The sequence below is a fragment of the Linepithema humile genome, chromosome 2, assembly GCF_040581485.1.
Source record: "Linepithema humile isolate Giens D197 chromosome 2, Lhum_UNIL_v1.0, whole genome shotgun sequence".
Lineage (NCBI taxonomy): Eukaryota > Metazoa > Arthropoda > Insecta > Hymenoptera > Formicidae > Linepithema > Linepithema humile.
This window is the reverse complement of record NC_090129.1, coordinates 35,758,577-35,783,197: the sequence shown is the minus strand read 5'-3', so window position 1 is coordinate 35,783,197 and position 24,621 is coordinate 35,758,577. Positions and strand designations below refer to the sequence as shown.

Here is a 24,621-nt window from a genome sequence, read left to right as displayed (position 1 = left end):
CATTATTTGTCCAGGTTTTAGTCATAATAGCAGCATTTAGTCGATCTGTATTTAATTTATTTACATTCCATCGTGGAAAGTCCCGTTTTGACTTTTCCACTCTATACTTAACTTTATTTAGATTAGTCTTTATCTTCATTTTAATGTATCTGTGATCCGACAGATTGATCGTTTTTGTATCTACATGCCACTCTTTTATGTTATTATACATAGAGGCGTTTGCCCATGTAAGATCCACTGTAGATCGACCATTTGCCTTGATACATGTGGGTGTCGAGTCTGTATTTACTAGTGTCATACCTTTGCTCGCAGCCCAGGTATCCAGCATGTTTCCTTTAACGTTATATTTTGTATCCCATCTTTTCGATCGGGCATTAAAGTCACCCATTATAATTATAGGCTTACCTGTATAAGTGTCAATCAATCCGCTGACCGATTGTAAGAACGCCCCGAACTTTGCTCTCTTCATTCTCGGCGAGCAGTAACAGGCGATTATTAAGTAGTCACCCCATTCGGCAGCTACCCAATCATTCGTTCTTTGGATTGGGTTAAAGGGGAGATTATCTCCTAATTCTCCTCCTCCCCAGACAATTGCAATTGTTGGCGTGCATCCCAGTGAACCCCACCATCTTGGGTTGTTAGGCACATAGTAGGGTTCGGCCACAATGGCGAGGCTCGTTCCCCACTCGATCATGTATTGAGCGAGTAGGTCCTGGGCCCCACCTGAGTGGTTGATATTTGTCTGTATAACTGTAGTATCCATTGTTACATTTCAGTTATTTCCATCTCCATTTGTACCTCTCTTCCATTGTTTGCTGTAGGAGGAGGCACCATGCTTTTGGCTGGAGGACATGGCGGACATTCGGGGCTGCCCACCTTATGACTATCCTTAAGACCTTTGGCTCTACAGATTGGACATCTTGGTTTTCTCTGTATGCAATTCGTGACCTTATGATCCGATTCTCCACACATATAGCAATCGGCCGATCTATCCTTGTTCTCCGGTGGACATCTACTTCTCGTGTGGCCACGGGCAAGACACCGGTAACATTGTATCGGTTTATTTTGCAGTAACTCAATCCTCGCAGTATTCCACCCAATTCTCAGTTTTCCTAGCTCGGTTAGCTTGATCGCTGTTAGAGCTGGCACCTGTAACCATGTCATACCCATTCCTCCTTTGAATTTCCGAATAGGACTACAGCGTATGTCACTTGTATGACAATTACCGTGTTGTGCCACTATTTGGATTATTTCTTCCTGTGTCACGGAGTCCTCCAATCCACTAATTTTTATACCTGATTTCTTAGTAGGTCTTCCTATCTTTACCCTCGTTTCCTCGAACATATTGCGCAGTTTCCCTGCCAATATGTCCGCTTTTTCTGTGGCATTTTCACCAGGAATTGCTAGTAATATTCCTCCTGTGATTGTATTTTTAACGGACGGTCTTTCTATTCCTATTTCATCTAGGCTAATAGCTGATCGAGCCTGTCTTAATACTTCGGCATATGTATTATTACCATCCATACATGTTATTGTGACTGCCGCCGTCCGTGATAATCTTTTCTTTTTCATTTTCAGCGGGTTTTTTGTTTCCTTCTTACCCTTTCCTCCTTTTATTTCCTGTTTTTGTGTTTTATTTGCAGAATTTATTTCCTTCCTTTTTTCTTGTTTCGCTTTCCTTCCTATAACTTTAGTCCATGGTGTTGCAGAGGTTTCTTCCTTTCCTTCTGTTATATTTCCAGTTTCTTCTTCTGTAGTTGTTCTGTTTCTAATATCTTTCTTTTTTGTTTCAGGTGCGGTCATGGGTGCAGGAGCAGCAGCCCTAGGAGCAGGATGTCCAGTCCCAGGAGCGGAGCGTGCAGCAGCAGCCGGAGCAGACCTGAGTGCAGCAGCAGCCGGATCATACCTGGATGACCCAGCGGATCTCGCAGCGGTAAGTATTCCTTCTTTTGTTTTAGGTTTCTTCTTTACTAGTGTAGTGTTCAAAGTACCCTTATTTTTTTGCGATCCAGTTACTTGTAAGTGTACCAAATTTTGTACTACTGCCGTCAAGCCATTTATGGCTGTAAGTACTTCCTTAAATGGACCCTCCACTTTTACATCAGATGTGATCTGAGATGATGGTATTAGTGGTGGTGGTGTCCATTTTATTAGTGTATCTTCCTCTACCCCCTCCTTATTATGTTGTGTGTTTCCTTCTTTACTTGGGACTACCCTGTTACGTAGTACTTTGTATCCCGGATCTATTACCTTGGACACTCCTTGTATTGAGGGTCTAATTGCAGGTGGTACATGTATCTCCTCTATTGTTGAGAAAATATCTTCATCTTCGTTGAAGGGGATCTTTGTTCCCGGAATAGGGGAGAGGGAGTCTTCTCTATTCACTTGTAATGACTTTTTCTCCATATTCTCCAGTTTTTTCTTTAAAAATTCATTTTCTTGTTTCATAGTAACCATTTCCTTTGTTAATCTATCTAGCTTTTCTTCAAGATATTTCGAATCACCTTTATATATTGCCCTTGCCTCTAATAGTTGAGTCGCTTCCATAACAGCATGGGTACAGACTTTTATTTTCTTTGATAGATCCCCTTTTAAATTGCTCGATTTAGCACGGGCACTATCTACCTCTCGTAGCCATCCTTTTATATGTGCTCCAATTTCCGCCGTGGACATGTCCGCTACGTCCTGCAGTAGTTTTCCAGCTTCAAGTCTTTGTTTATATGTGAGCATGTTTCCACCTATTGTTTCTTCCTCCTCAGAGGTAGAGCTTTCTATGTTGTTTTTGCATTTTCTTTTTTTAGCGGTCTTTGTGCGTTTCGAGTTTGTCTTATTAGTGTTGCAAGTTGCCTGTGAAGAAGCTATGCTTGCGTTATCGGAACTCGTTACAAGATTCATGTAATCGACGTCAGGTTTGTCTATTGCTCTTGCACGTCCGGTTGCCCTCTTTTTAGGTTTATTGAGAGGTATCACAGTAACCTCTGGTAATCTTTCTGGCATGGACTCCATGTTAGGGGTTCCTTGCGTCTGTATTACGTCTGCCTTATATTCTCCTTCCGAAAATATTAGGTTGACTCTTACTTGTTCGTTTGAGACGATCATAGATTGAACTGGAGCGCTCGTCACTAACCCTCCAGCCAGCCCTTGGCTTGATGACGACGCATCGGGGACAGGGACAATATCCCCGGATGCGCCGACCACTGGGGTATCCGACCCCCCCTGTGGTGGTAAGTTTACATCATCTATTTCCATTAAATTTCATAAGTTGTAATTTTTTAACACAGTTTTCTTCTGCGGGTTAATATTCGGAGTTTTCCTTCTCCTAGGTCGGTTGCCGGCCAAGGCTTAAGAGCCCGACCTGCCCTGTGAGTAAACACGACCGGGCCCAATCCAACCACGCGTCGGACGGCCCCGGTCGCGGGACCAGACCGGAAACCCGAAGAGGCTCCCCGGAAGATCCGCTCCGGACCATCGCCTTCACCTTAATCTCATAGGAGATTATAGGTGACCCAGTCCGATGTATCTGATATTTTCAGATACATCTGACTGTCCTTCCTCAGAAGACCAGGAGAATATTCCCGGTCTTTACCCTTGTGGGACACCTGGACTGATCACCAGCCAGGCACCCACATCCCTCCCACCGAAGCCGGTGACCCGGGCCCCATTAGGGAACCGAGCCACCGGCTCAGGTTGGCATGCACTCAACCTGTAGACCAGGAGCACCCGGACCACAGGGAGGCGCCCGCAGGAGCACCCGCAATGTTTTTTATAGAGGTTTTCTCCTCTTGGCGTGCGCCTCTGCCCCCCACCGGGAAGCAGAGACGCGCCTGCGGGAGCACCCGCGTCGTCACGGACAGGGAGTAATCCTCCCCCTAACGGTGCCGTGCCACCGGGCGATTGTAGTCGGGGCCGCCAACCCCTACCGGCGATTGGGATTCCATTCGTGCCAAGACACGAACTTCATCCCTAAGGAGTCGCCGGGCTCCTTGTTCCTCCCATAGGAGGAACTGTGCGCTCTTGGCACCGCAGAATGACTCTTGCGAGCCACTCCACGGTGAGCCTTCTCACCACGACAAGGTGGCGCACAACGAGAAGGAACCTAACCTAACCTAACCTAACCTAACCTAACCTAACCTAACCTAACCTAACCGCCCGTCCTAACCGGCTTTCCTTTGGCCCCCTCGTCCTGACGGCACGCCCCAACCCTTTCCGAGAGTTTCCCATCGTCGTCCTATCCTTCGGTCAGGACGAGAATATGGTCAGGACGGGCACTTAGAAAAATTTTTTCTTCGGTCAGGACGAGACTATGGTCAGGACGGGCAATTAGAAATTAAAAAAAAAAAAAAAAAAAAAAAAAATACCGGTTAGGACGACAATGACTAAAACAAGAATTTATTCCCAAAATATCTTAAAAAAACTAAGGGTCGCAGGGGAGTGATTCATAGAACTTTTTTTACAGCATTTTTTAAGCCCTATCGAAAGCATACCTTTCGATCGAGGGTCGTCGAGCATGAATCATCGGTCCGAAAATTTTCTAAGTCCCGCGAAATAGCAAATCGTGTTTGGACGGCTGTAACTTCCAAACGGAGGCTCGTATCGACCTGGGACTTGGGGCGCTCCACGTTCTACAAAATCGCCCATCATTTTCCGTAATAAAAAAAAAAAAAAAAAAAAAAAAAAAAAAAAATCATTTTTTATTTTTTTTCAAACATTTCCACCCCTGTAACTCGAAAACTAAGGGTCGCAGAGGGGTGGTTTATAGGACTTTTTTTGCAGCATTTTTCAAGCCCTATCGAAAGCATACCTTTTGATCGGGGGTCGTCGAGCATGAATCATCGGTCCGAAAATTTTCTAAGTCCCGCGAAATAGCAAATCATGTTTGGACGGCTGTAACTTCCAAACGGAGGCTCGTATCGACCTGGGACTTGGGGCGCTCCACGTTCTACAAAATCGCCCATCAGTTTCCGTAATAAAAAAAAAGTCAATTTTTTGAAAAATCGGGCGCAAGCCTGTAACCCTAACCTAACCTGCTCACTTTTTTTTCGTCCATTTGTACTTGCGGGATCCCTGTAACCTGACCCTGACCCTTCGGTAGTGCTGAATTCGACCGGAACTCGTGCCGAGCTGCTCCGACAGGACCGGGCTTGGACAACGCCCCTTTCCGACCAGAGTCAGGATCTCCCAGACAGAAGGAGAACAAAAAAAAAAAAAAAAAAAAAAAAAAAACCGGATTGCGTACAAGCCCAAACAAAAAAATTTAACCGGGAACGTCCAAAGGAACAGGTAAGTATGCACACACATTGATAACCATGCAATACACATGCAATACACACCCCCCTTTTTTTTTTTTTTTTTTTTTTTTTTTTTTTTTTTTTATTATTTTTTTTAACAAGGGGAAATGCCCACGCATACCCCCTCCCCCGGGATGGGGAGGGGGTTATGTGGGACTTTTACCCACTAAAACCCCTTGGTGTTCCTCTCGTGCGTTTATAGGGATGGCACTGAAGTCGCGTTAGCATTCTACCAGTGCCCTCCCACGCTTTTTGTGATTCTCTTATGGAGGGTCACCTATCCTATCTTGATTGAACCGGAATGCGGGAACACTTCGCATTCCGGTTCACAACTCGTGGGTCAACGTGCAATGGGGGGTCGGTGAATCCCACACTGGCCCCTCTGCCGACCCTGGAGAAGGGACAACATAGGGGGGTTAGAGGATGGAGGACAAGTATGCCCTCCCCCTCGCTCCCCCCCCTCCTTCTCCGAGAGAGAGGGGCATCTGACGCCACCTCTCTCTCCCTTTCCGCGGCCTCCTTTGCGGACATTACGTCTTCGCAAAAGGAGACCGCGGCCTGCCACTCGCTCTCCCCGTCGAGCATGTGTTGTACCATGCTCGACAGGGAGAGCCCCTCCTCTTCCCCTAAATGGAGCGAGTCCCGGAGGACACGGCGTCCCCCATCCCATGCTGGGCATTCCAGCAGGATGTGGTCCGCCGTGTCCCCGGTACCCCCGCAATGGTGACAACCCCCCGTGGGCTCTCTCCCTATGCGGTGCAGGTACTCCCCGAAACATCCGTGTCCGGTGAGCACCTGCACCAATCTAAACGTAAGTTGTCCCGGCCGTCCATCCACCCAGTCTTTGAACACCGGGCGGATGGCCCCGGCGACGCGCGCCCCTGATCTGGATGTCGTATGGACGACATCCCCCTCCCAGATTCCTATGTAGCGTCGCCGGGTGTGGAACCGCCGCACTTCCTCCCTTCGCGAGTTGCCAGCTCCGATCTTCCCACCAGGTCCCTCCCGCCGGCGACGCACCCGGTCCCAGTAAAGGTCCGAGTACATCGCCGCCGCGAGGGTCCACGGAAGCGATCCCGCGATTATACACGCCGCCTCCCACGAGACGGTCCGGTACCCCCTTATTATACCGACGGCCAGGCAGCGCTGCGTCTGTCGTATTATCGACAGGCAGCGCCGACTGGCCGCCATTTTCTCCGCCCAAATAGGGTCCCCATATAGGGCCATACTTTGGACCGCCCCGTTGTAGAGGCGACGTGCTCCCTCCCCCGGCCCCCCGAGATTGACCATGAGGCGCCGCAGGCAGAAGGCCGCGGCCCTTATTCGGGGGGCCAAGCGCGTGAAGTGCGGCTCGAAACTCCACCGGCTGTCGAGGACCAGGCCCAGATACTTCATCTGTGCCCGGACCTCGACCCCGGTACCCTCTATCAGGAGCCGGGTCCCCCGTGGCGGTCCCCTCACTCGCGGCCCCGCGAACCACACCGCCTCGGTCTTTCGCAGCGCCACGTTGAGACCCAGCCCCCTGATCCTGCCCACGAGGAGTTCCACCCCGGCTGTGGCGAGCCTGCTCGTCTCGCCCCAGTCCCTCCCCCGCGCTAGGAGCAAGGTGTCGTCCGCATAGCAGACGACACCGAGCCCCCTCAGGAGGGCAGCCCGCAATACTCCGTCGTATGCGAGGTCCCACAGTATCGGTCCCAGCACCGATCCCTGCGGGACCCCGCATCGAACCCCCCTCCGGTGTTCCGCCCCGTATTTTCCCGGGTATGTGAGCCACCTGTCGCTGAGGTAGTCCCCGACGACCGACCGCACATACGCGGGCATCCGGTGATAGACGAGCGCCCGGCGTATGCATTCCCAGGGGATGGTGTTGAAGGCATTGGCGATGTCCAAGGACACCGCGATCACCACCATCCCCCGGGAAACAGCTTCATCCGCGAAGGTCCTTACGCGTTGAATCGCATCGATAGTCGAGCGACCCCCGCGGAATCCGTACTGGCAGTCGGCCAGATCGGGTCCCACCCGCGACAGGCAGTCGTTGATTCGCGTCGCGATGATGCGCTCAAACATCTTTCCCGCTTCATTTAATAAACAAATGGGGCGGTATGCCGAGGGGGACCCGGCGGGCCTACCCTCCTTAGGGATCAGAACTAGCCTGGCCCTCTTCCACTCGTGGGGAAATCGCCCGGTCTCGAGGCATCTGTTGAGCAGATGCCTCAGACCGTCTCCCAGGGCCCCTGAGGCCAAGGCCAGCGCCCTGGCGGGGACGCCGTCCGGACCCGGCGCCGTTTTCTTCGCCTTGATCCGGTCGACGGCCCCTTTGAGCTCGCCGGGCGTGATCCCCAGCTCCTCCGTCCAGTTGTTCGGCTCCCGGACGGGGGCTACTCCCGAGGGGTCGTCGCAGTCCCGCCCCAGAGGGAACAGGGCCGCAACGATGTCCCCCAGGAGCCGGGGATCCAACCGCTCGGTCGTGGGGGGGCCACTGTCGCGCAACTTTTTCCTAACGATTTTATACGGCCTCCCCCACGGATCCTCGTCGATCGTCCCAACGAGCTCCTCCCAGGCACTAGCCTTGGCCTGCCTTATGGCCCGCTGAAGAGCCTTACGAGCCAAATTGTAAGACTCCCACAGCGGGGCCGCTGCCGTATCCGCGTCCCGATCCTGCCGTCTACGGCGATGGGTGTACCGGCGGCGCGCCCGGTTACACTCCTCTCTCAGCCGTGAGAGCTCGGGCGTCCACCAGTACACCCCCCGTCGGCGGGGGGCCGCCCGTATCCGGGGCATAGCCATGTCACAGATTCGCTCCATGGCCCCCCGGAGCCAGGCGGCCCCCTCGTCGACGTCCTCTAACACCCTGGGTCTAGCGTCGAGGACCCAAGCCTCCACGACAGCGGCTGCCATAAGCAGGTCCCGGTTTAGGCGTCTCTGCGCCCATTTGGTGGAAGTCTCCCTCCCGCCGCCGGTGGGCAGTCCGAGCAGGGCTCCGAGGGAGGGATCGGAGACCGCGAATCTCACATACCGATGATCGGAGAGTGTCTCCTCCTCCTCCATCACGCCCCACCCGGACACCATGCGCGAGGCGCGGGGGCATGCAAACGTCACATCTATTACCGAGCCCCCATTGTGCCTGACGCAGGTGAGGGCCGATCCTCGGCTGATCACGCCGAGGCCCAGCCCCGCCACCCACCGGTCGAGCGTCTCGCCCCTCGCGTCCGTGACCGGAGATCCCCACGCCGAGTGTTTGGCGTTGAAATCCCCGGCCACTATGATTGGGAGGGCCGGAAGCAGCCTAATCGCCGCCTCTAGCTCTCCCAGTTCCCCCTCGAATAGGGCGAGCGTCCGATTCGGCGAGAGGTACACTCCCACCACTAACATTTCCCCCCATCTTGCGATCGCAAAGCCCCTCCCCCCTCCCGCTTTGGAGAGGGGAAGGGCCTCGCGGCCGCCTTCTCCTACGATGGCCGCCAAGCCGCACGCACTCCCGATCCAGTTCGACCTGGTCGGGACCGCGTACGGCTCGGCCACTATGGCCAGGCCAGTTCTCCACTCCACCAGGCGCTGAACAAAGAGGTCCTGCGCCGCAGCGGAGCGGTTGAGGTTTGCCTGAAGGACGCCATGGACCGCCATTTTTAGGCCGTGTCCATGGCCTCCTCCAGGCCGCTATTCAACACGCGGGAGAGAGTATCCACCCCAGAGGAGGGAGTGGGTAGAGCCTCTTGTCCACCCACTCTCTCCTCTCCTACCCCTTTTCTTTTCGCATTACCTCTCCCCCTTTTGGGGGGAGGGGCACATACTTTTGACCCCAACCTATGATTATTGGGCCGTCCCAGATCTGTACAAAGGGGGCACTTGGGGGCCGCGTTACATGCAGCCGCCAAGTGTCCCCCCTGCCCGCAACGGTAACATCTATCGCTTCGGTCCACCTCCGCTGTGCACTGCTGCCTCGTGTGTCCTGCCTCCAGGCAGCGGAAACATTGTAGTGGGCGGGCTCTCAGTGGCTCTATCTTTGCCATCGTCCATCCCACTCTTAACTTCCCTAGTGCCGCCAGTTTGGCTGCGGCTTTCACAGGGCACCTGAGCCAGTATCCGGCCTTCTGTGATGCCACAATTCTGCGGGTGCCTACCTGCACCTCGTGCTCGGGGCAGCCCCCGGCCTCGGCCACGGCGAGTTTTAATTCCTCTTCCGTGACCGAGATGTCCACTCCTTGTATGCGCAGCTCGGATCGGGCAACCGGTCTGCTTATTTGGATCCTCATTTGGACTCCGATCGTTTCTCTCAGTCGATCCGCCAATTTGTCCGCCTTTGCGTTGCTTCTTTCTCCTGGAACCTCCATGAGGTATCCTCCACTTCTCGTCGGTCTGCTCCTTAAGTAGTCGACCTCGATTTCCTTGAGAGGGACCCTCTTCCTTGCTTCAGAGAGGATCTTCTCCCAGGAATGTTTCTCCTCCGTCTCCGGGGGGATGGTTAGTACCACCGCCGCAGTTTGGCGCGGCGCTCTCGTCTTTTTCTTCTTCGCGCTCGCGTCACCGTCTCTGTCTTTTGGCTTGACACCGCCCGGTCCTTTGTTGGTTGCCGGTTTGCTGGCTTGTCCTTTTTCCGCTGTCAGGGCGGGCTTTACCTTTAGGTGCTTCCCTCTCTTAAGCACCTCGACGAAGGTCACCGCAGGAGTGACCTTTTTTGAGGTGTTTTTACTGGCGGGGGCCTCTTGCGACATAGTTACAGGTGTGGGGGGTCCCCCACTGTTTTTATCTGCCGCTTTCTTCTTGGAGGTCTTTTTCGGGTTCTCCTTTTTCTTCTGGATCGTTTCCTTAGGAGGCTGTGGGCCCTTGGAGACTCCTTTAACTCCCAGGGGTGGTCTTAGTTTCTCCTCTGGGAGTAGGCGAGATTGTATGGCCTCAAATCTCGCATTGATCATCTCTCCCACCTGTCTGATGATATCCCCCGTCATCTTCGCCAAAGGTTGTGAGGAGTCACCCTGTAGCGGGGTTGGGGGGGGTGGGAGAGAGAGTCTGCGTGGACGTGACTCTCTTTTTCTTTCTCTCTCTTCCATACACACGTCCTCTTCCATTGCATACGGAGAGGGACTCCTGCCTTTTATGGCAAAGCTGCTTGTCTTCTGCGCCTTGACTTGCTCGCGAAGTTCTCGCATTTCTTCTCGTAGAGATTCCATCTCTTTTTTTAGCTGGTTGTTCTCTTTCTCGAGCCTAGTGATTTCGTCGCTGGCGGTAAGATTGGCCAGAGTCTCCATCGCCGTTGAGATCTGTTGGGTCGCGATTCTTAGAGCTTTAACATATGTGCCCTTGAGATTGCCAGATTTGACTGCAACTTCTTTGATCGTGCCCACTGCATTTCCCACTGAGGTCAGGAGAATTCTCCTGTCACAGGTGTCCTGTAGTTTTTCACTGCTTTTCGATGGTTGAGTGAGAATATCCTGCACCATACCTCGATGTAGCTTGCTCCTCATTTCTTCTTCCTCCTTTCGTTTGAGGGCCATGCTGTCCAGGAGTTCTAGTTCCGCTCGTCTCTCAAGCTCTTCCTGCTCCAATTCGGCAACTCTCTTTTTGGCTTTGGCAAGCCCTACGTATTCATAGGTCGTTGGAGGGCGACCTCGACCTCTCTTTTTCTCAGTTTGGCTCGCCGCCATTCCTTCTACTGCTGTCGTCGCTACTGTCGCTACTGTCGCTGCTGTTGTCGCAACTGTCGCTGTCGTTGTTTCAGATTCCTCCTCTTGGTCGGATTCATCTTCTTTCTCTTGCTCGCTGTCTGAGCGAAGTATGTTTGTGCGCCTGCGGCCCTCTGTCACATATACTTTCCTGCCTCTGCTGTTGGGGCATACACACCCTTCCCTCCAACTACCATGTTTATATATATATATATATATATATATAAGTACGTCCATATTACTGTCTTACTTCAATTGAATCAAGTTCTTTTAATTTAATTAATTAATTAACTAATTAACTAAACTAAACTTAAGCTAAAACTAACTAAACCTTATAAATATAAATGTTCTCTATGTCTAAGTTGTACAACACTCTTATGACTATAGCGCCCCTGTAACTTGACATAACTACCATATGATGATGCACATAAGCTGTTTCCCAGCGGGATATGCGGAAGAGGCACCCTTACTATTTATTTACACTCTCTGGATGAAAACCTCTCAAAATGGAAACATATCTGCCTCCATGAATTCCATGTCCATGTCCATGTCCATGTCATCATCGATGGATGAATCCGAGGGAATCCGCCGTCGAGATTTCCCCGTGTCGCCACCAAATCCCTCTCTGGAAGTAGAAGGAGCATCGAGGTCAAGATCAGCGACTCTTTCAGCCCTGGTCTTTTTTTTTTTTTTTTTTTTTTTCTCTCCCCACTTTGTTATCTTTCTTATTATCTGCCGGATTTTTATCTCTTTTCATTGTTTCAGGTTCAAAAGGACCTGGTTTCCCCTGCTGGATGCGATTCGCCGATTCTTCGTTCGCTACAGAGCGAACAATCCTTACCGGTGGGACAGGTTTACACGCAACACTGCCGACCAAGTGTCCCGAGCTCAGGCCCCTGTCTCTGCACACGGGGCAATTTATCTTATTAGCGCATTCCGAAGCCTTATGGTCTGTCTCTCCGCAACGATAGCAGCTGAAACGCCGTATCACCGTACTCGGGCACCTCTGCACGGTATGCCTCACTGCTAAACAGCGGAAGCATTGCAGTGGCCTTGCCCTAAGTGCTTCCACCCGGATGGTCGACCAACCAATATTCATTTTCTCAGATTCGAGCATTTTAACAGCTGTCGAGACTGGGCATCTTAGAAATAATACCCCCAGGCCTCCCCGAACGTATCTAATGTTTCCACACGAAATGTCACCTACAGTGCACTCACCAATTCGCGACAAATGATCTTTTATCTCCGAAACAGTGATAGAGTCATCCATTCCCGATACCCTAAGTTGTGTTAATTTAGTCGGTCTTCGAATAAAGACACCCTTATCGTCAACGAACAGAGCCCTGAGCTTGTCACAGAGTCTGTCCACTTTAGCTCCCGCATCATCCCCGGGAATCTCTAATATAATTCCCCCATTTGCTGCCCTTTTTAAGCGAGTGTCCGAGATGTTCAGATCACTGAGCGACATTTTTTCCCTTGCCCTGCTTAACAAACTAGAGTACGTCAATTCAGATTCATCTAAGAGTATAGAAACTTCTGCTGTACTAGGTACTTTTTTTTCAGGGAGCTTAATGTCTCTCTACCTTCTGAAATCCGCGGAACACTTCTCTTCGGATCCCGTCTGGGACTAGACTCAACCACCTCTTTATAAGAACGTTTAGTTACAGAGTTATTCACTGATAATCTACCTTGTTCATACCTACTATTATGATTGATTATTTCGTCTTCACTGACACTTGTCATCAAATACGACGGGTTCACTTTATTCAGGTGCCTACCGCGTGTGTCCTCCACAAAGACAACTTCTTTTCTAAGTTTAGGTTGAAGGAGATCGGTTGAAGTAGCCGAATCCTCCCCCTGCTCGGTTCGTGTAATATTATCATTTTTAGTTTTATTCCCCTTCTTATTATTATTATTATTAGCCTTACGCAACGCTCCCGACTTTAGAGATTTATTATCTTCCCACTCAATATCACTTAATTTATTAATGTTTCTTTTCTTTTTTCCAGATGCAGCCATCACCGGAGTGCCACTCGTGACCGGGCCAACGACTTCACGTGGCGTGCCTAGGTCTTCCCTCAGCAATCTCGTTTCCCTAATCAGGTGTGACATCCCTTCACCAAGTTTATCCAAGGTGCGTATCATGGCCAGATCCATATCAAGTCTGTCCATTTTATTTCTAGATGAGTTATTCCATTCTTCTTCAGGTCTTTTGTTAGTATCCATAACCACTTCTCTGTTCCTGAGAGAAACACTCTTTGTCTCCTGATGAGAAGAAGCAGAACGCAACAGGTCATCATCAAGAGCATCCGATGTTTCTATATCGTAAGACGCTTTAATTGTGGAGGTCCTTTTGACCTCTTTTAGTTCAGTTTCATAGGCATTTGATTTGCATTTTTCCTCCATTGCAATCTTTTCCATTTCATAAAATTTGGCTTTCCAATAATCCGGATCCTCGTTGGATGACGCCTTTATAGATAGAATAGTGCTCGCCCTGCGAATCACCTCTAAATTCACTTTCATCTGGCAACATATTACAACATATTACAACCTCACTAATACTTGTAATTAGAAATTTTCAAAGTCTCGCCTGACCTGTGAAGGGGAAAAAAAAAAAAAAAAAAAAAAAAAAAAACTTCCCAAACTCGCGGGTTCCAACGACGTTTCTCGACCTCCCGAACACGTGGGACCCCACTTTTCGGAACCTGAAAAAAAATAATTAATATAATTAATTCGTACGAAAGTCGCTTACGAGAAAATTCTTTGTCTCCAATTATCTCGGAAACCCTTCGAGATAGACGCTTGTATAGAGGGTAGCGTGGGAAAGGGTCGAGTTGCGTCGAATGCCACCGGTCCCGAGGCCGTCCGACCAACCCCCGCCGAGATATAAGGGATGAAGGGTGAAAAGAGAAAAAAAATTTTACAATTTCGGCAAACGGCCGCGCGCGTTCGAAACACCTCCCCGTGCCCTCCGATTAAGGTCCTGAGGTCCGACCCTCCATCTCCCGTAATTACCGAGTTACCGAATTAAAAAGGTCGACGATCGAAATCTTTCGGGGGCTCGTGAGCCCAAACCGAGCTTTGCCGCCGTATAGTTCATAGGGCCAAAGTTGCTTGTCTCGACGAGTACTATCGATCTACCTGCTCACTTTTTTTTCGACATTTTGTATCTCCGGGATTCCCATTACCCTTTTCTTTTGCAGAGATGACGCAGGAGCACTCGTAGGCGCGAGAAAATGGATGGAGAAAGAAGAATCGCAAACCCACAGACGATACGCGGACGAAGCATCGATACAGCGGCACGAATCAACGAAATATCGCGCGCGCATTTCACGAACCGTGGTAATAAATATTACAGATAAGCAAACATGATGTAACGAGATCGCCGGCGCCGAACATTAAGGTCGATTCACATGCATCTCAGTAAATGGAGAGATCGATATTTTGATGTATAAAATTTTACCTGGTGGTAGAGAACACTTGGCAGAGAAGGTTGGCATAGGAGAAATTGAGTTTTTTTATCAAAAATAAAAAAAAAAATTTGGACAAAAAGTTGAGAAAAATGGAGGGAACGTTTGTGTTGATGTATAAAATTGTATCTGGTGGTAGAGAACACTTGGCAGATGAGCTAGAAATAGGAGTAATTAAGTTTGTTTGTCGAACAACGTTTTTTAATTTTTACCAAAAAACGGCAAATTCCCCGATGTTGTATGAAGGAATATGTGGGAAAGGATCGACTTGCGTCGAATAGCACCATCCTCGAGACTCTAGCGATAACTTCTGCGGAGATATAAGAGAAAACCTCTCCAAGTTCTTCATAAATTTACGAATTTTGAAAAAGCGCCTGGAAGGATTGAAAGACCTCTCTCGATGCGCTGCGAATAAGGTTCTGTAGTCCGATCTTCTATCTCTTATAATTTCCGAGTTATAAGCCCCGATAACAAAAAAAACAAAAAAAAAACAAAAAAAAACAAAAAATTGGCGACGAGAAAGAGCTATAACTCCGTAGTTATTAGTTGGCCGCTGTATGTTTATAGGACCAAAGTTGCTTGTCTCGACGAGACGCATCGACGTAGATACTCGGTTTCAAACGAAAATGGTAGTGACCCATTACCCCCAACATCCCAAATTTTTTTCAAAAATTTACGAATTTCGAAAAACCGCCTGGTGGGATTGAAAGATCTCTCGATACCCTGCCAATAAGGTGCTATGATCCGATCTTCTATCTCCTATAGTTTTCGAGTTGTAGGCCCCGATAACCAAAAAATCGGCGATGAAAAAAAGCTATAACTCCGTAAATATTCGTTGTCCGCTGTATGTTTATAGGACCAAAGTTGCTTTTCTCAACGAGACGCATCGACGTAGGTACTCGGTTTCAAACAAAAAAAAATAATGGCGACCCATAACTTTAACCCCCCGATATGAGGAGCCGCCCTCCACGTGCAATGAGGGCCGGCCGTTATGCCTAAGCACCGGAGTGCTGACAAAACTGGTCAAGTCCCCGGTTTGATTCGGAGTTTTCCATCTCCATAGGCTTTTTAACCAGGCTTCCCCCCTCGACCGGCTGTCCCACTGGGCTAACATGCCCGGTGGGCCCGAGTTTTTTATTGAGGTTTGCTTTCCTCTAATGAGTCCCCTAGAGCACCACCCTCAGAGAATACCCGGGTTTTTTATTGAACTGGCTGCACTAGTTCAGAGTTTATCTTTTTCCCTCTACATTGAAAGGAGAAAGATAAACTCTGAACTAGTGCAGCCAGTTTAGCTAAAAGGAACAGACCTTTTATATTGTAATTATTTAAAAAAAAAAAAAAAAAAAAAAAGGTAGTTGCAAAATTTGTGGTCGATCAAAATCGAAATCCATAAATACATCTATAATTTTTCACATGTGAGTAAATAAAATTAACAATGCTTCGGAAACGCTACTTTTAGGTGCCTTTTTTATGCTTAGTAGAGCGTTATGTTCTAAACAACCGTTTAAAAATGATAAAACTTTGTAACAAAATATTCCTTCAGGTTTCCGAAAGATCCGGAAAGACGGAAGAAATAGATACAATTTGTTGATCACCCAGATTGGGAACCAACAAATTACGCCTGTGACCATTTCAAAATTTCCCGCCCAGAATTTTGCTTCCGGTACATAGGCCATCGCGGTTAACGCTCGATCGTCTAATGCTCTCTTCAGGTCCTCCATGAAAGATGTAGGTATTCTTACGTCTGCGCCATTTTTAGCCTATTCCCCCACTTCTTGCCTAAGAAGTAAGTTACTTCTTAGCTCAGCGATAAATGGGCAAGAGGGCAAGGAATGGGGGAATGGGCCAAAAATGGCACAGACGTGAGAATATTCACAGTTTTAGTGCCTTAGGCCGAATTCCCTCTGAGTGCGTCACGCGTCGCATCATGACCGCGTCACGACGCGACGCAAGGTAAGCTGAAAAATAGCGTCGTTCTTATTTACACTGAACGCGTTGCCGTAAGGAGACAAAAGATAATAGTAGAGAATAATGGCTTAGTTTACACCGATTGTGTAGTACGCGTACCAAGTACTAAATCTGCTTCTTTGATTGGTATAGATTTTACACTAAACGATTTATATCTATCGGAGAAGCAGATTTAGTACTTGGTACGCGTACTAAACAATCGATGTAAACTAAGCCAATAATTATTTAATAATAGTATTAAATAATAATTTCGAACTTACGAATATTGTTACATTTTCTGTGACCTGTCTCATAACGAATGCGCCCGATCTGGGATCTCGTACAAAGAAAGAATCTTTTGTCTCTAGAATGTCAAGCAAGCGAACCGATGCGTCGCACAAAGAGTCGCGCGGCACATGATGCAATAAAATGGGGTGTTTTGATTGGTTAATTCGTGACGCGAAGGATGACGCGCGCGTGACGCGCTCAGTGGGAATTCGACCTTAGTTTTACTACGTCGAGCTGTATTGAGCTTCGCATCTAGATATTCCGTGAACCGTGGTGAGCCCTGAGTGATCTGTTTGCGTTCGGAGCGCATATGGACGCGTATGTGTGACTTGGCGGTTCTCACTTGGTGTGTCGTGTTGCTCGATGCTTGAAATAGCATCACTGCTGGTGATTGAAGAGCGGATTAGTCGGCACATTAGTTGACAGTTCTAAATATTTATTCTAATTATTTGCTTGAATAGCTGTCGAAAAAAAAAAAAAATCATTTTTGCTTAAATATATAACGCTTATTGTTACACTTGTCTAAATGTGATAAAACGACGATCTCTGATGCGAGACTTAGCGATTGAAAGTAGGAATTGATAGGAATATAGAGACGTTCTTGACACGTGTATTTTCTCAATCCAAACTTGTTGATATTCGCATTTGAGAATGGATCCGAAGAACCTGAAGAGGCCGATTTCTTATCTAACGCGGAAACAACAAATATCGTGCTGTCATCGCTTGAATAGGTATGAACTCGATTGCTAAATAGGATACAGTTTTTAAGTGTATCCATACCTGGTGAACATGACTTGTCACCTGTACATTCTTTGATCAGTTTCGCGAAATGTAGGTATTTCAAACTTTCGATTCTAATTTCTTTCATAAGCGATAGTTTTAAACTTGTGTTCTTTCATTTATATTTATATTTGGCCAATAATTTTCATCACATTTCACGATAATCTATCTCGTGTATGATGCGACTCCGAATCGATTGCGAATGCTTTAAGGAAGTTTTGTGTTTAATTTTAGTCCGTTCCTGAGTAAAGAGGAAAATGCACTGATCTATGGAAAATGCAATAACGTTTGGGGACACGGACACAATTACACGGGTTTGTATATATTTTGGCTTTTCAGCATTTTACATATTTATCTTGTTCAGTGAAATGTATAATTCATAACATGTATGATGTCTACGACAGGATGGTGCATTCTTTTTATCAAATGTAAAATTGACTTTTTTTATTCAAAAAAAATTTTGAGACTGCTTAATTTATAATTTATAATTGTGCGATGTAAAATTTTAAAATTCTGAGTGTGTGTGTGTGTGTGTGTGTGTGTGTGTGTGTGTGATTTAATTGGATTGCCTTTGAATTCTTTCCAATTTTTCAATCTTTAATATTAAATTTCTCAATAATTACGTATAAAATTTAAATTTTGTTGAGGTATGATCGAATTGATGATCTTTTCGTTACAGTCGAAGTAACTGTTCGAGGTCCTGTACATCCGTTAACGGGTATGGTAATGGATTTGAATGATTTGAAAAACTACATTCGAAAGGTTGTAATGGATCAAATGGATCATAAAAATATTGATAAACAGGTAGATTATTTTAAAAATACGATATCGACAACCGAGAATCTCGCTATTTATATATTTGAAGAACTAAAGAGACAAATGGCTAATCCAGAACTTTTGTACGAGGTTAAGATTCATGAAACTGATAAAAATGTTATGACTTTCAGGGGAGAATACGATTAAAATTTGTGTCGCATTTGTTTAATCGGGTCTACAATTATACAGATTTGAATTTGTATATTTGTCTATTAATTTATATATATATATATATATTAATACACTTGTATAGTTAAACATATTTTAGATGCGCGCAAACCATATTTTGCAGCTTACAGCCTTTAACATTCCGATCTTATTGTAATTTTATTCGATTGTAATACGTTACATTACAGTTACAATAAATTAAAAATTATTTATTCGTAATTTCTTTTATATTGCACATACATATAAGATCTCAGATGTAAGGTAACTATTGGAATCCCGAGTTCTCGAGTACCCGAGTACCCCATTCAGTTGAGTACACCTACGTTTTTACGCGTTACCCATACTTAAAATATAAAATTGCGCTCGTGCACGTTGCGACTTTTCATAACAATTTGCATTGGAACACATTTACAAAATAGTTCTTTGTAAAAAAAGTTAACAAGAATACGTATCACAATATATAATCATAATCCATAAATCATCTCTAATTTGCTTAATATACATATGTAATCATTCCCGATTTTCTAAATCTTTATTCGCATACGTGGTTGTTTCATTCGTACGTACGTCATTTTCAATTATATACAGAACTAATTATATCGTTTATAATATAAAACAAAAATCGTCATCGCATTGAGCTGTGTACTTTCTTTACAAGATCTGTTTTAGAGATTTTCTATAAAAAAGACTTTATTATCTAATATCACTGTAAAAAAACTAAGATAAAAATATTCATTAGGCTAGAGACCTTGAGACTGACTGTTGAAAATAAATTGCTTGTTAGTTATTGACATTGCCAATCGTGTGTTCATTCGTGTATATACATATAAGAAGCGTTTCCACAGTATTGTAAGGTGGAATTCTCTATACTCGAATGTTCCAAGTGACGGGTTACAAATTGAACGATTTGTAAAATTATCGCTAAATCTGAAGTATTCGGTGTCACTTGTGTACCAACTTCTTGTATATATGTTTTTGCTTGCGATATAAAATTGAAACTTTCCATATCCATATAAATCTTCCAAAATGAGATAAAATATACTTCGACGAATAAATTAATATTTATCCGAGTCGCGAGACCACACATTTGCGCGTTTAACTTGTATACTTGGTGAAATTCGAATATCAATTGATAAATAATACGTTAGTCTTAATTATCACGAATTGACAGTGAGAATAGCTATATGTTTGAGTTGTAGCTTATCTTTGTATAACTTCGAATAGTTACGTATGGTATACCGAGTTCGAAGTCGTCCCTAGGCCAGTATCTGAGTACCGGCGATTGCTGCGGCTTCTCATCTTGCACGGCGAAATACGCGAACAGCACCGCTGCGGTGTAACTTGCGATGAAGATGAACAGATGCCACAACGCATGGAGGTATGGGAAATTCAAATTCAGCCATGTGTCACAGAATAGGCGGTCGTTTAACCAACAAGCGACTGCCAGTATCCATACGGCGCCGCATCGTAGCCCCAGTCTGTACACTCTCATCGAGGTGGTTCTGTAAAATTTTTACGTATACTCGTTACCAATCGGTATAATTCTACACAATTTTCATATATCTAAATCTATCGCTAAAAATCACTATTGTTATAATTATTTCAATTTGTATTCTTAAATCTGTATAATTTTCATATCGGATGTCTACGAGAAAAAAATTACCTCTTCAGTTCTATGATCAGAAATGCGAATGCTGGTATACCCAAGCTCATCAATGCGAAAGCATTTACAGCCGGATGTATCAAAGACAAGCCGGTGGCGATCAGAGTCGGTAATGTTGCACATATAGAAAGAAGCTTCCTGTTGTTGTGAAAGATATTTGGGAAATATCTTCTCGGAAAGAACATGCAGAAGCCCGCCATGTATACCCACAGAATGGCTAATTCATCTAATAATTGGCCTATTACGTATAAGATTAGTTATTATGATATCAGTCTGTCACAGAAAATCATTTATCATTTACAAGATCATTTCGGTATAATTGATTATTTTTATCTTTAATATATTCACATAATTTTTACCTATCAAAGACAAAGTAGCGTGAAAATATGCACTGCTGAGTCCCACTATCATCAATAAGAACCAGATCACGTGAATTCCAGGATTTACAAAACGTCCATAGTCTCTGAACAGATGCATGAGCATAGGTGGAAGTAACAAAAAGACCAAATTGCTGAACTAAACAAAAAGAACATTGAGAATTAATAAATGATGGAAAATATTTTTCTACATTTTTATTCCAACTATTTACAGTTAATTATTATTTCATATATAGCTATTTTAGAATTTTATCTAAAATATTCTTATATATTTGTATAAATCGTACTTAAAATATGCATAAAACCCTATCGTTTGAAATTATAGTCTGAAATTCAAAAAATTAAATCATTATCAATAAGCAACTTGTATTAATGTGATATGAATGAGAAAATATGGAGGATTTATTGTACACATCGGAGATAAAAATTTGATATTTATAAACTAAACGGATAAACTGATTGTGCAAAATCTTTTTCCTTTGTACACAGGGATTGTTATCTTTCTATGCATCTCTTTTGTCTTGCTTATAGGTGAGAGACAAAGGAATAATGTCTCATAGAGTGATATAGTTTTCTTAGTCATCTTGCAAAGGATTTTCTCTGATCTAAAGGACTTCTATCTATACATTTGTTTTAACAAGGCTGGAATCTATTTTTCATAAAAAATGTCTAATAATTAATTTTAAATTACAAAAAAATTCTTAAATCTTGAATTAAATTTTCTTCTCAAAATGATTAAACGATAAAATTTTACTACCTATATGCAGTTCTAAGATTTAGTTTCTAAGCTTTTTATTTTTAATTAATCGATTTAATTATAATTCTCATAACTTTTGATGCCTTGACATTTTTGTTCGGAAAAACTTGATATCCCAAATTGGCTAAAAAATGTATACAAAATTTGTACGTAAGAGAAAAGCGTATAAAATATACTTACTGTGTTCATAAATTCGGCGATACTGGGTGAGATGCTATAGTTGCCTTCGCACCAATCCACTGGCGAACTGCCAGCCTCAAAGGGTTTCCACATGATCGAGATACGTTTCTTTGGAGTCTTGATTCTTCAAAGGAGCTGCTCGTTGCTTCGAGTTAATTTCACAGCGAGAACTCAAACTGTTCCTCCAGAGATCATTACTGATTTGAAGAATAAACGCGACAACGTACGTGTGAATGTTGAAGAATTCTCACGAAAACCTACGTGGAAAGAATACATATGCCTCATTAGTTCGATTCGATTCTTCCGAGTTTAACGGTATTTCCCGAGCTATTGTTCCACGAACGCGTAAGTTGAATACTTTCTGCAACGAAAGATAACGAGCCCGTATACCACTATTACCGATGAACACTTGACTGACTTGGACAGATCATGACGTGCTTATTAATAGGGGTTATCGAAAGGAAAACAAAGGTGAACAATGACAATGAAGTCGTACGCGCATAGCGCCACACACGTGCGCAATGCTGTTACGCATTGTACCAATGTGTATAGGATGTTCCAATGAAGTCCTACTTCTTTCATTCCGCGAAACGGAACACACGCGTTCACTCTCAACGCGTTACATATTTCCTATATTTATACATATATATTCTCTATTTAGATATGCAATCAAAATAGGAGCAAATAATTATATATAATTTTCTTGAGAATAAATTAGCATCTTTTAATAAATTAGATTAAAAATTACTAATTTTATTATTAAATCTAATCATTTATTACAAAAATCTATCGCCCAAATTTTTCTATGTGCTATAATGTAGTATCGTAGCGTGAATTCACATTTAAATACATTTCCAATCAAATATTGAAACAAGTACATAGAAAATTGACTTCAATTGCTACACATAGACAAAGTCGAACTTTATACTAAAGAGTTTTTTCCTATTCATTCACTTTTCAACAAACATTTGTACATGCTATTTTATTTATTATTTTGCAAATTTTTGTCATAATCTTAATCATAAAAAAAGAGTATATCTAAAATGATAAAGATATATCATAAGCTACTCGAAACATTCAGTGTGTATTTGCGCGTCATTCTTATTAATTCTACTAAAATTTCTCAAATTGATAATTATCGCGTCTTCACTCGCATTCTTTCTGTGCGAACTGCTGCAATTGCCATATCGATGTACTCATTGATATGAGGTATCACCTGTTCAATTAAAAGTATTTCCATAGGTGTAATTTTCGGTAAACCCAAATTTCGCTCGATGCCCTCCGGGCCTAACTGCAGCTCGCTAGTAAAAAATCGGCAGACCGGCAGTACGTTTGATCGTACATAAGCGCAAGTGGTAACATGGTCAAATCCACACAAACCATTGCCGAGGGTGGTTATCAGCTTTGCAGCGGCCGTTCCAAATGATAGTGACGGACCCTCGTTGAGCGATTTCGTGGCTTCATCGCCGACTCGAAAGGTTTGCAATAGAATTTTACGTTGCGCCTGATAATGTTAATTCGTGAATTATAAGTGAAGTCAATGTGACTGATTAATAAACGAAAGCTTATTAAGTAATAAATTAAAATACACATACATGCAATACATACAAAAGAAAATATTTAGATGAGAAATATGTAGCAAATTTGATTTCAGATTTGCAAAATAATATCTAATTATATACATATTGTGTAAGCTCTCTCTTTGCAAATCGTTATTCTATAAAATAAAGTCAAACCTTTTTCTAAAACGCCGAAATCTTGCAAGCGGGTATTTCGTAAAAAGCCTACATCTCTAAGAAAAAATTTAAAAGAATTGACATTTAAAATTTAACTTTAAATTCCGAAAAGAATCATCATTTCATATTCGCGATAAAAGATCTGTCATTGAAAAATGACAAAAGCCATAGAAGATAGATTATAGATAGAAGATCGACTTCACTGTTCTTATAATTTAAACAAAAAAATTTTAAGGTAAATTTAGATAAAATAGCATAATCGCATAATGCATCTACATAAGAAAATCGACCAATCGCATGAGTCACATAATTCATATTGAACATATGATTCGTTGACTTCCTTTGCACATTCTTTATGCGGTTATGCAAGTTTACGTTCTATTCTCTTTCGTACGTTCGTGAATTGGTTGAACGGAATGGCGCGCGAAAAGAGTGGGACGATAGTGCGCACATCGGCGCCACCGGCCAACGGCACCGAGAGACCTGCATCCTCCAAATTCAAAAGCACCCTAGCCATTCTCTCGATTTGTGCGCCATGCGTCGCGGTAGAGCCGACAATCCGATCGGGATTCCACCAGCCTGAACACCGAAAGATCTCCGAGACCATCGCGAGCGTGGCAGTGACGGGACGCGCAAACACGGCCACGAGAGCATCCGGGCAGAAGCGAAGTATCTGATCCGTCATTCGACGTACATAATCAGCTGCTGATTTGAATTGCGCTTGTGGCGTCATACTGTCCATCGCGGCGACGTCCGTCTCATCCATTAGCGCGACGATGTTTGCCTGAAAATAATTCAAATTTAAAATTGCCAATTGCAAAATTGATTCTGTTTCATATACATACACACACACACACAAACTATTCTTAGAGAAATAAAAAAAATAATTATGTATGTATTTATCTTCTCTCGAAATAAAGCAAGTTCTTACTTCCTTGAGGGCCTGTTTTATATCCTTCTTCCGAAAATGATTTATACAAGGATTGGTTTCCGCATGACACGTGTCCATCATAGCTTCTGACATGGAGTCTTTTGTGTCCACTAAATTTATACTTTTGATAATCCGATATTGTTTCAGAAGAATCGCGGTGTAAAGAGGTGTCACTCCTCCACCGATAATGCATACTTTTATGTCAGTCTTGCCATCTTTTTGCATATTCTTATCTTGATTTTTCTCCCGTTTCGTTGTCCCTTTCGCATTTTTTTCTTTAGTCTTTTGGATCTTTTGATCATTGATCAGTGAAGGTTTTGAAAATCCGCGATGTAAGAAAGAAGGTTGACATTTGTATTGTTGCATCAAATTCAGGAACAATCTTGATGGTATAGTCATGGCTAATTAATTTAAATATATATTGCTTCTTTGAATACAACAAAATGCGCGAGATCAGATACAATTTATAACATTTTTCTCAATTTTGTAAAATGTGACAAAATATGTAAAAACATCGAGAAAACTCGTGTAACTTACGACAAATTTGTGCGAGATAAACA

At 44.4% G+C, this 24,621-nt stretch overlaps 5 protein-coding genes across 8 annotated transcripts; 1 reads left to right on the top strand and 4 right to left on the bottom strand.

Moving 5' to 3' along the window:
* Positions 1-285: 285 nt before the first annotated feature.
* Positions 286-3,356, bottom strand: LOC136998065 (uncharacterized). 2 transcript variants are annotated; one of them, XM_067350030.1, is made up of 2 exons: positions 2,505-2,636; positions 286-2,421 (listed from the first exon to the last, which is right to left on the bottom strand). In XM_067350030.1, exon 2 carries the CDS (start codon positions 2,404-2,406, stop codon positions 766-768), a length of 1,641 nt encoding a protein of 546 aa, XP_067206131.1. In that variant the 5' UTR covers positions 2,407-2,421; positions 2,505-2,636; the 3' UTR covers positions 286-765. The 2 variants fall into 2 exon arrangements, with proteins under 2 accessions (XP_067206131.1, XP_067206132.1); XM_067350031.1 differs by having other exon boundaries at positions 1,777-1,906; positions 1,992-3,356.
* A 5,835-nt stretch (positions 3,357-9,191) lies between these two features.
* LOC136997920 (uncharacterized protein PF3D7_1120000-like) lies at positions 9,192-14,133 on the bottom strand. The gene is made up of 5 exons (XM_067349337.1): positions 14,098-14,133; positions 12,532-13,471; positions 12,167-12,466; positions 9,410-11,049; positions 9,192-9,359 (listed from the first exon to the last, which is right to left on the bottom strand). Exons 1-5 carry the CDS (start codon positions 14,131-14,133, stop codon positions 9,192-9,194), a joined length of 3,084 nt encoding a protein of 1,027 aa, XP_067205438.1.
* Positions 14,134-16,921: 2,788 nt separating this feature from the next.
* Positions 16,922-18,636, top strand: pr (6-pyruvoyl tetrahydrobiopterin synthase purple). 2 transcript variants are annotated; one of them, XM_012379431.2, is made up of 4 exons: positions 16,922-17,384; positions 17,668-17,747; positions 18,113-18,237; positions 18,381-18,636. In XM_012379431.2, exons 1-4 carry the CDS (start codon positions 17,305-17,307, stop codon positions 18,504-18,506), a joined length of 411 nt encoding a protein of 136 aa, XP_012234854.1. In that variant the 5' UTR covers positions 16,922-17,304; the 3' UTR covers positions 18,507-18,636. The 2 variants fall into 2 exon arrangements, with proteins under 2 accessions (XP_012234854.1, XP_012234853.1); XM_012379430.2 differs by having other exon boundaries at positions 16,925-17,384; positions 18,113-18,636.
* bwa (alkaline ceramidase) lies at positions 18,606-21,930 on the bottom strand. The gene is made up of 4 exons (XM_012379429.2): positions 21,395-21,930; positions 20,440-20,596; positions 20,081-20,318; positions 18,606-19,919 (listed from the first exon to the last, which is right to left on the bottom strand). The coding sequence occupies exons 1-4, from the start codon at positions 21,485-21,487 to the stop codon at positions 19,598-19,600; spliced, it is 810 nt and encodes a 269-aa protein (XP_012234852.1). The 5' UTR covers positions 21,488-21,930; the 3' UTR covers positions 18,606-19,597.
* A 196-nt stretch (positions 21,931-22,126) lies between these two features.
* LOC105679341 (malate dehydrogenase, mitochondrial-like) lies at positions 22,127-24,460 on the bottom strand. Of its 2 annotated transcripts, XM_012379288.2 has the most exons (3): positions 24,062-24,460; positions 23,525-23,914; positions 22,127-22,898 (listed from the first exon to the last, which is right to left on the bottom strand). In XM_012379288.2, the coding sequence occupies exons 1-3, from the start codon at positions 24,458-24,460 to the stop codon at positions 22,530-22,532; spliced, it is 1,158 nt and encodes a 385-aa protein (XP_012234711.1). In that variant the 3' UTR covers positions 22,127-22,529. The 2 variants fall into 2 exon arrangements, 1 of the variants encoding a protein (XP_012234711.1); XR_010888634.1 differs by lacking the exons at positions 23,525-23,914; positions 24,062-24,460 and adding an exon at positions 23,131-23,518 and having other exon boundaries at positions 22,721-22,898.
* Between the last annotated feature and the right edge of the window lie 161 nt (positions 24,461-24,621).

Excerpts from the sequence above, each read along its gene's own strand:
- LOC136998065 (XM_067350030.1), bottom strand. The coding sequence starts at position 2,406 with ATGGAGAAAAAGTCATTACAAGTGAATAGAGAAGACTCCCTCTCCCCT.
- LOC136997920 (XM_067349337.1), bottom strand. The coding sequence starts at position 14,133 with ATGGGAATCCCGGAGATACAAAATGTCGAAAAAAAA. Across the intron at positions 11,050-12,166 it reads AGATCATTTGTCGCGAATTG|ACAGCGAGCAAGAGAAAGAA; the intron begins GTGAGTGCACTG and ends TACTTCGCTCAG. Across the intron at positions 9,360-9,409 it reads GCCCCGAGCACGAGGTGCAG|GTGCCCTGTGAAAGCCGCAG; the intron begins GTAGGCACCCGC and ends ATACTGGCTCAG.
- pr (XM_012379430.2), top strand. The coding sequence starts at position 17,305 with ATGGATCCGAAGAACCTGAAGAGGCCGATTTCTTATCTAACGCGGAAA. Across the intron at positions 17,385-17,667 it reads TGCTGTCATCGCTTGAATAG|TCCGTTCCTGAGTAAAGAGG; the intron begins GTATGAACTCGA and ends GTTTAATTTTAG. Across the intron at positions 17,748-18,112 it reads ACACGGACACAATTACACGG|TCGAAGTAACTGTTCGAGGT; the intron begins GTTTGTATATAT and ends TTTTCGTTACAG.
- bwa (XM_012379429.2), bottom strand. The coding sequence starts at position 21,487 with ATGTGGAAACCCTTTGAGGCTGGCAGTTCGCCAGTGGATTGGTGCGAA. Across the intron at positions 20,597-21,394 it reads TCGCCGAATTTATGAACACA|TTCAGCAATTTGGTCTTTTT; the intron begins GTAAGTATATTT and ends CTTTTTGTTTAG. Across the intron at positions 19,920-20,080 it reads CTGATCATAGAACTGAAGAG|AACCACCTCGATGAGAGTGT; the intron begins GTAATTTTTTTC and ends AAAATTTTACAG.
- LOC105679341 (XM_012379288.2), bottom strand. The coding sequence starts at position 24,460 with ATGACTATACCATCAAGATTGTTCCTGAATTTGATGCAACAATACAAA. Across the intron at positions 23,915-24,061 it reads TAAAACAGGCCCTCAAGGAA|GCAAACATCGTCGCGCTAAT; the intron begins GTAAGAACTTGC and ends AATTATTTTCAG. Across the intron at positions 22,899-23,524 it reads CGTTCAACCAATTCACGAAC|GCGCAACGTAAAATTCTATT; the intron begins GTACGAAAGAGA and ends TAACATTATCAG.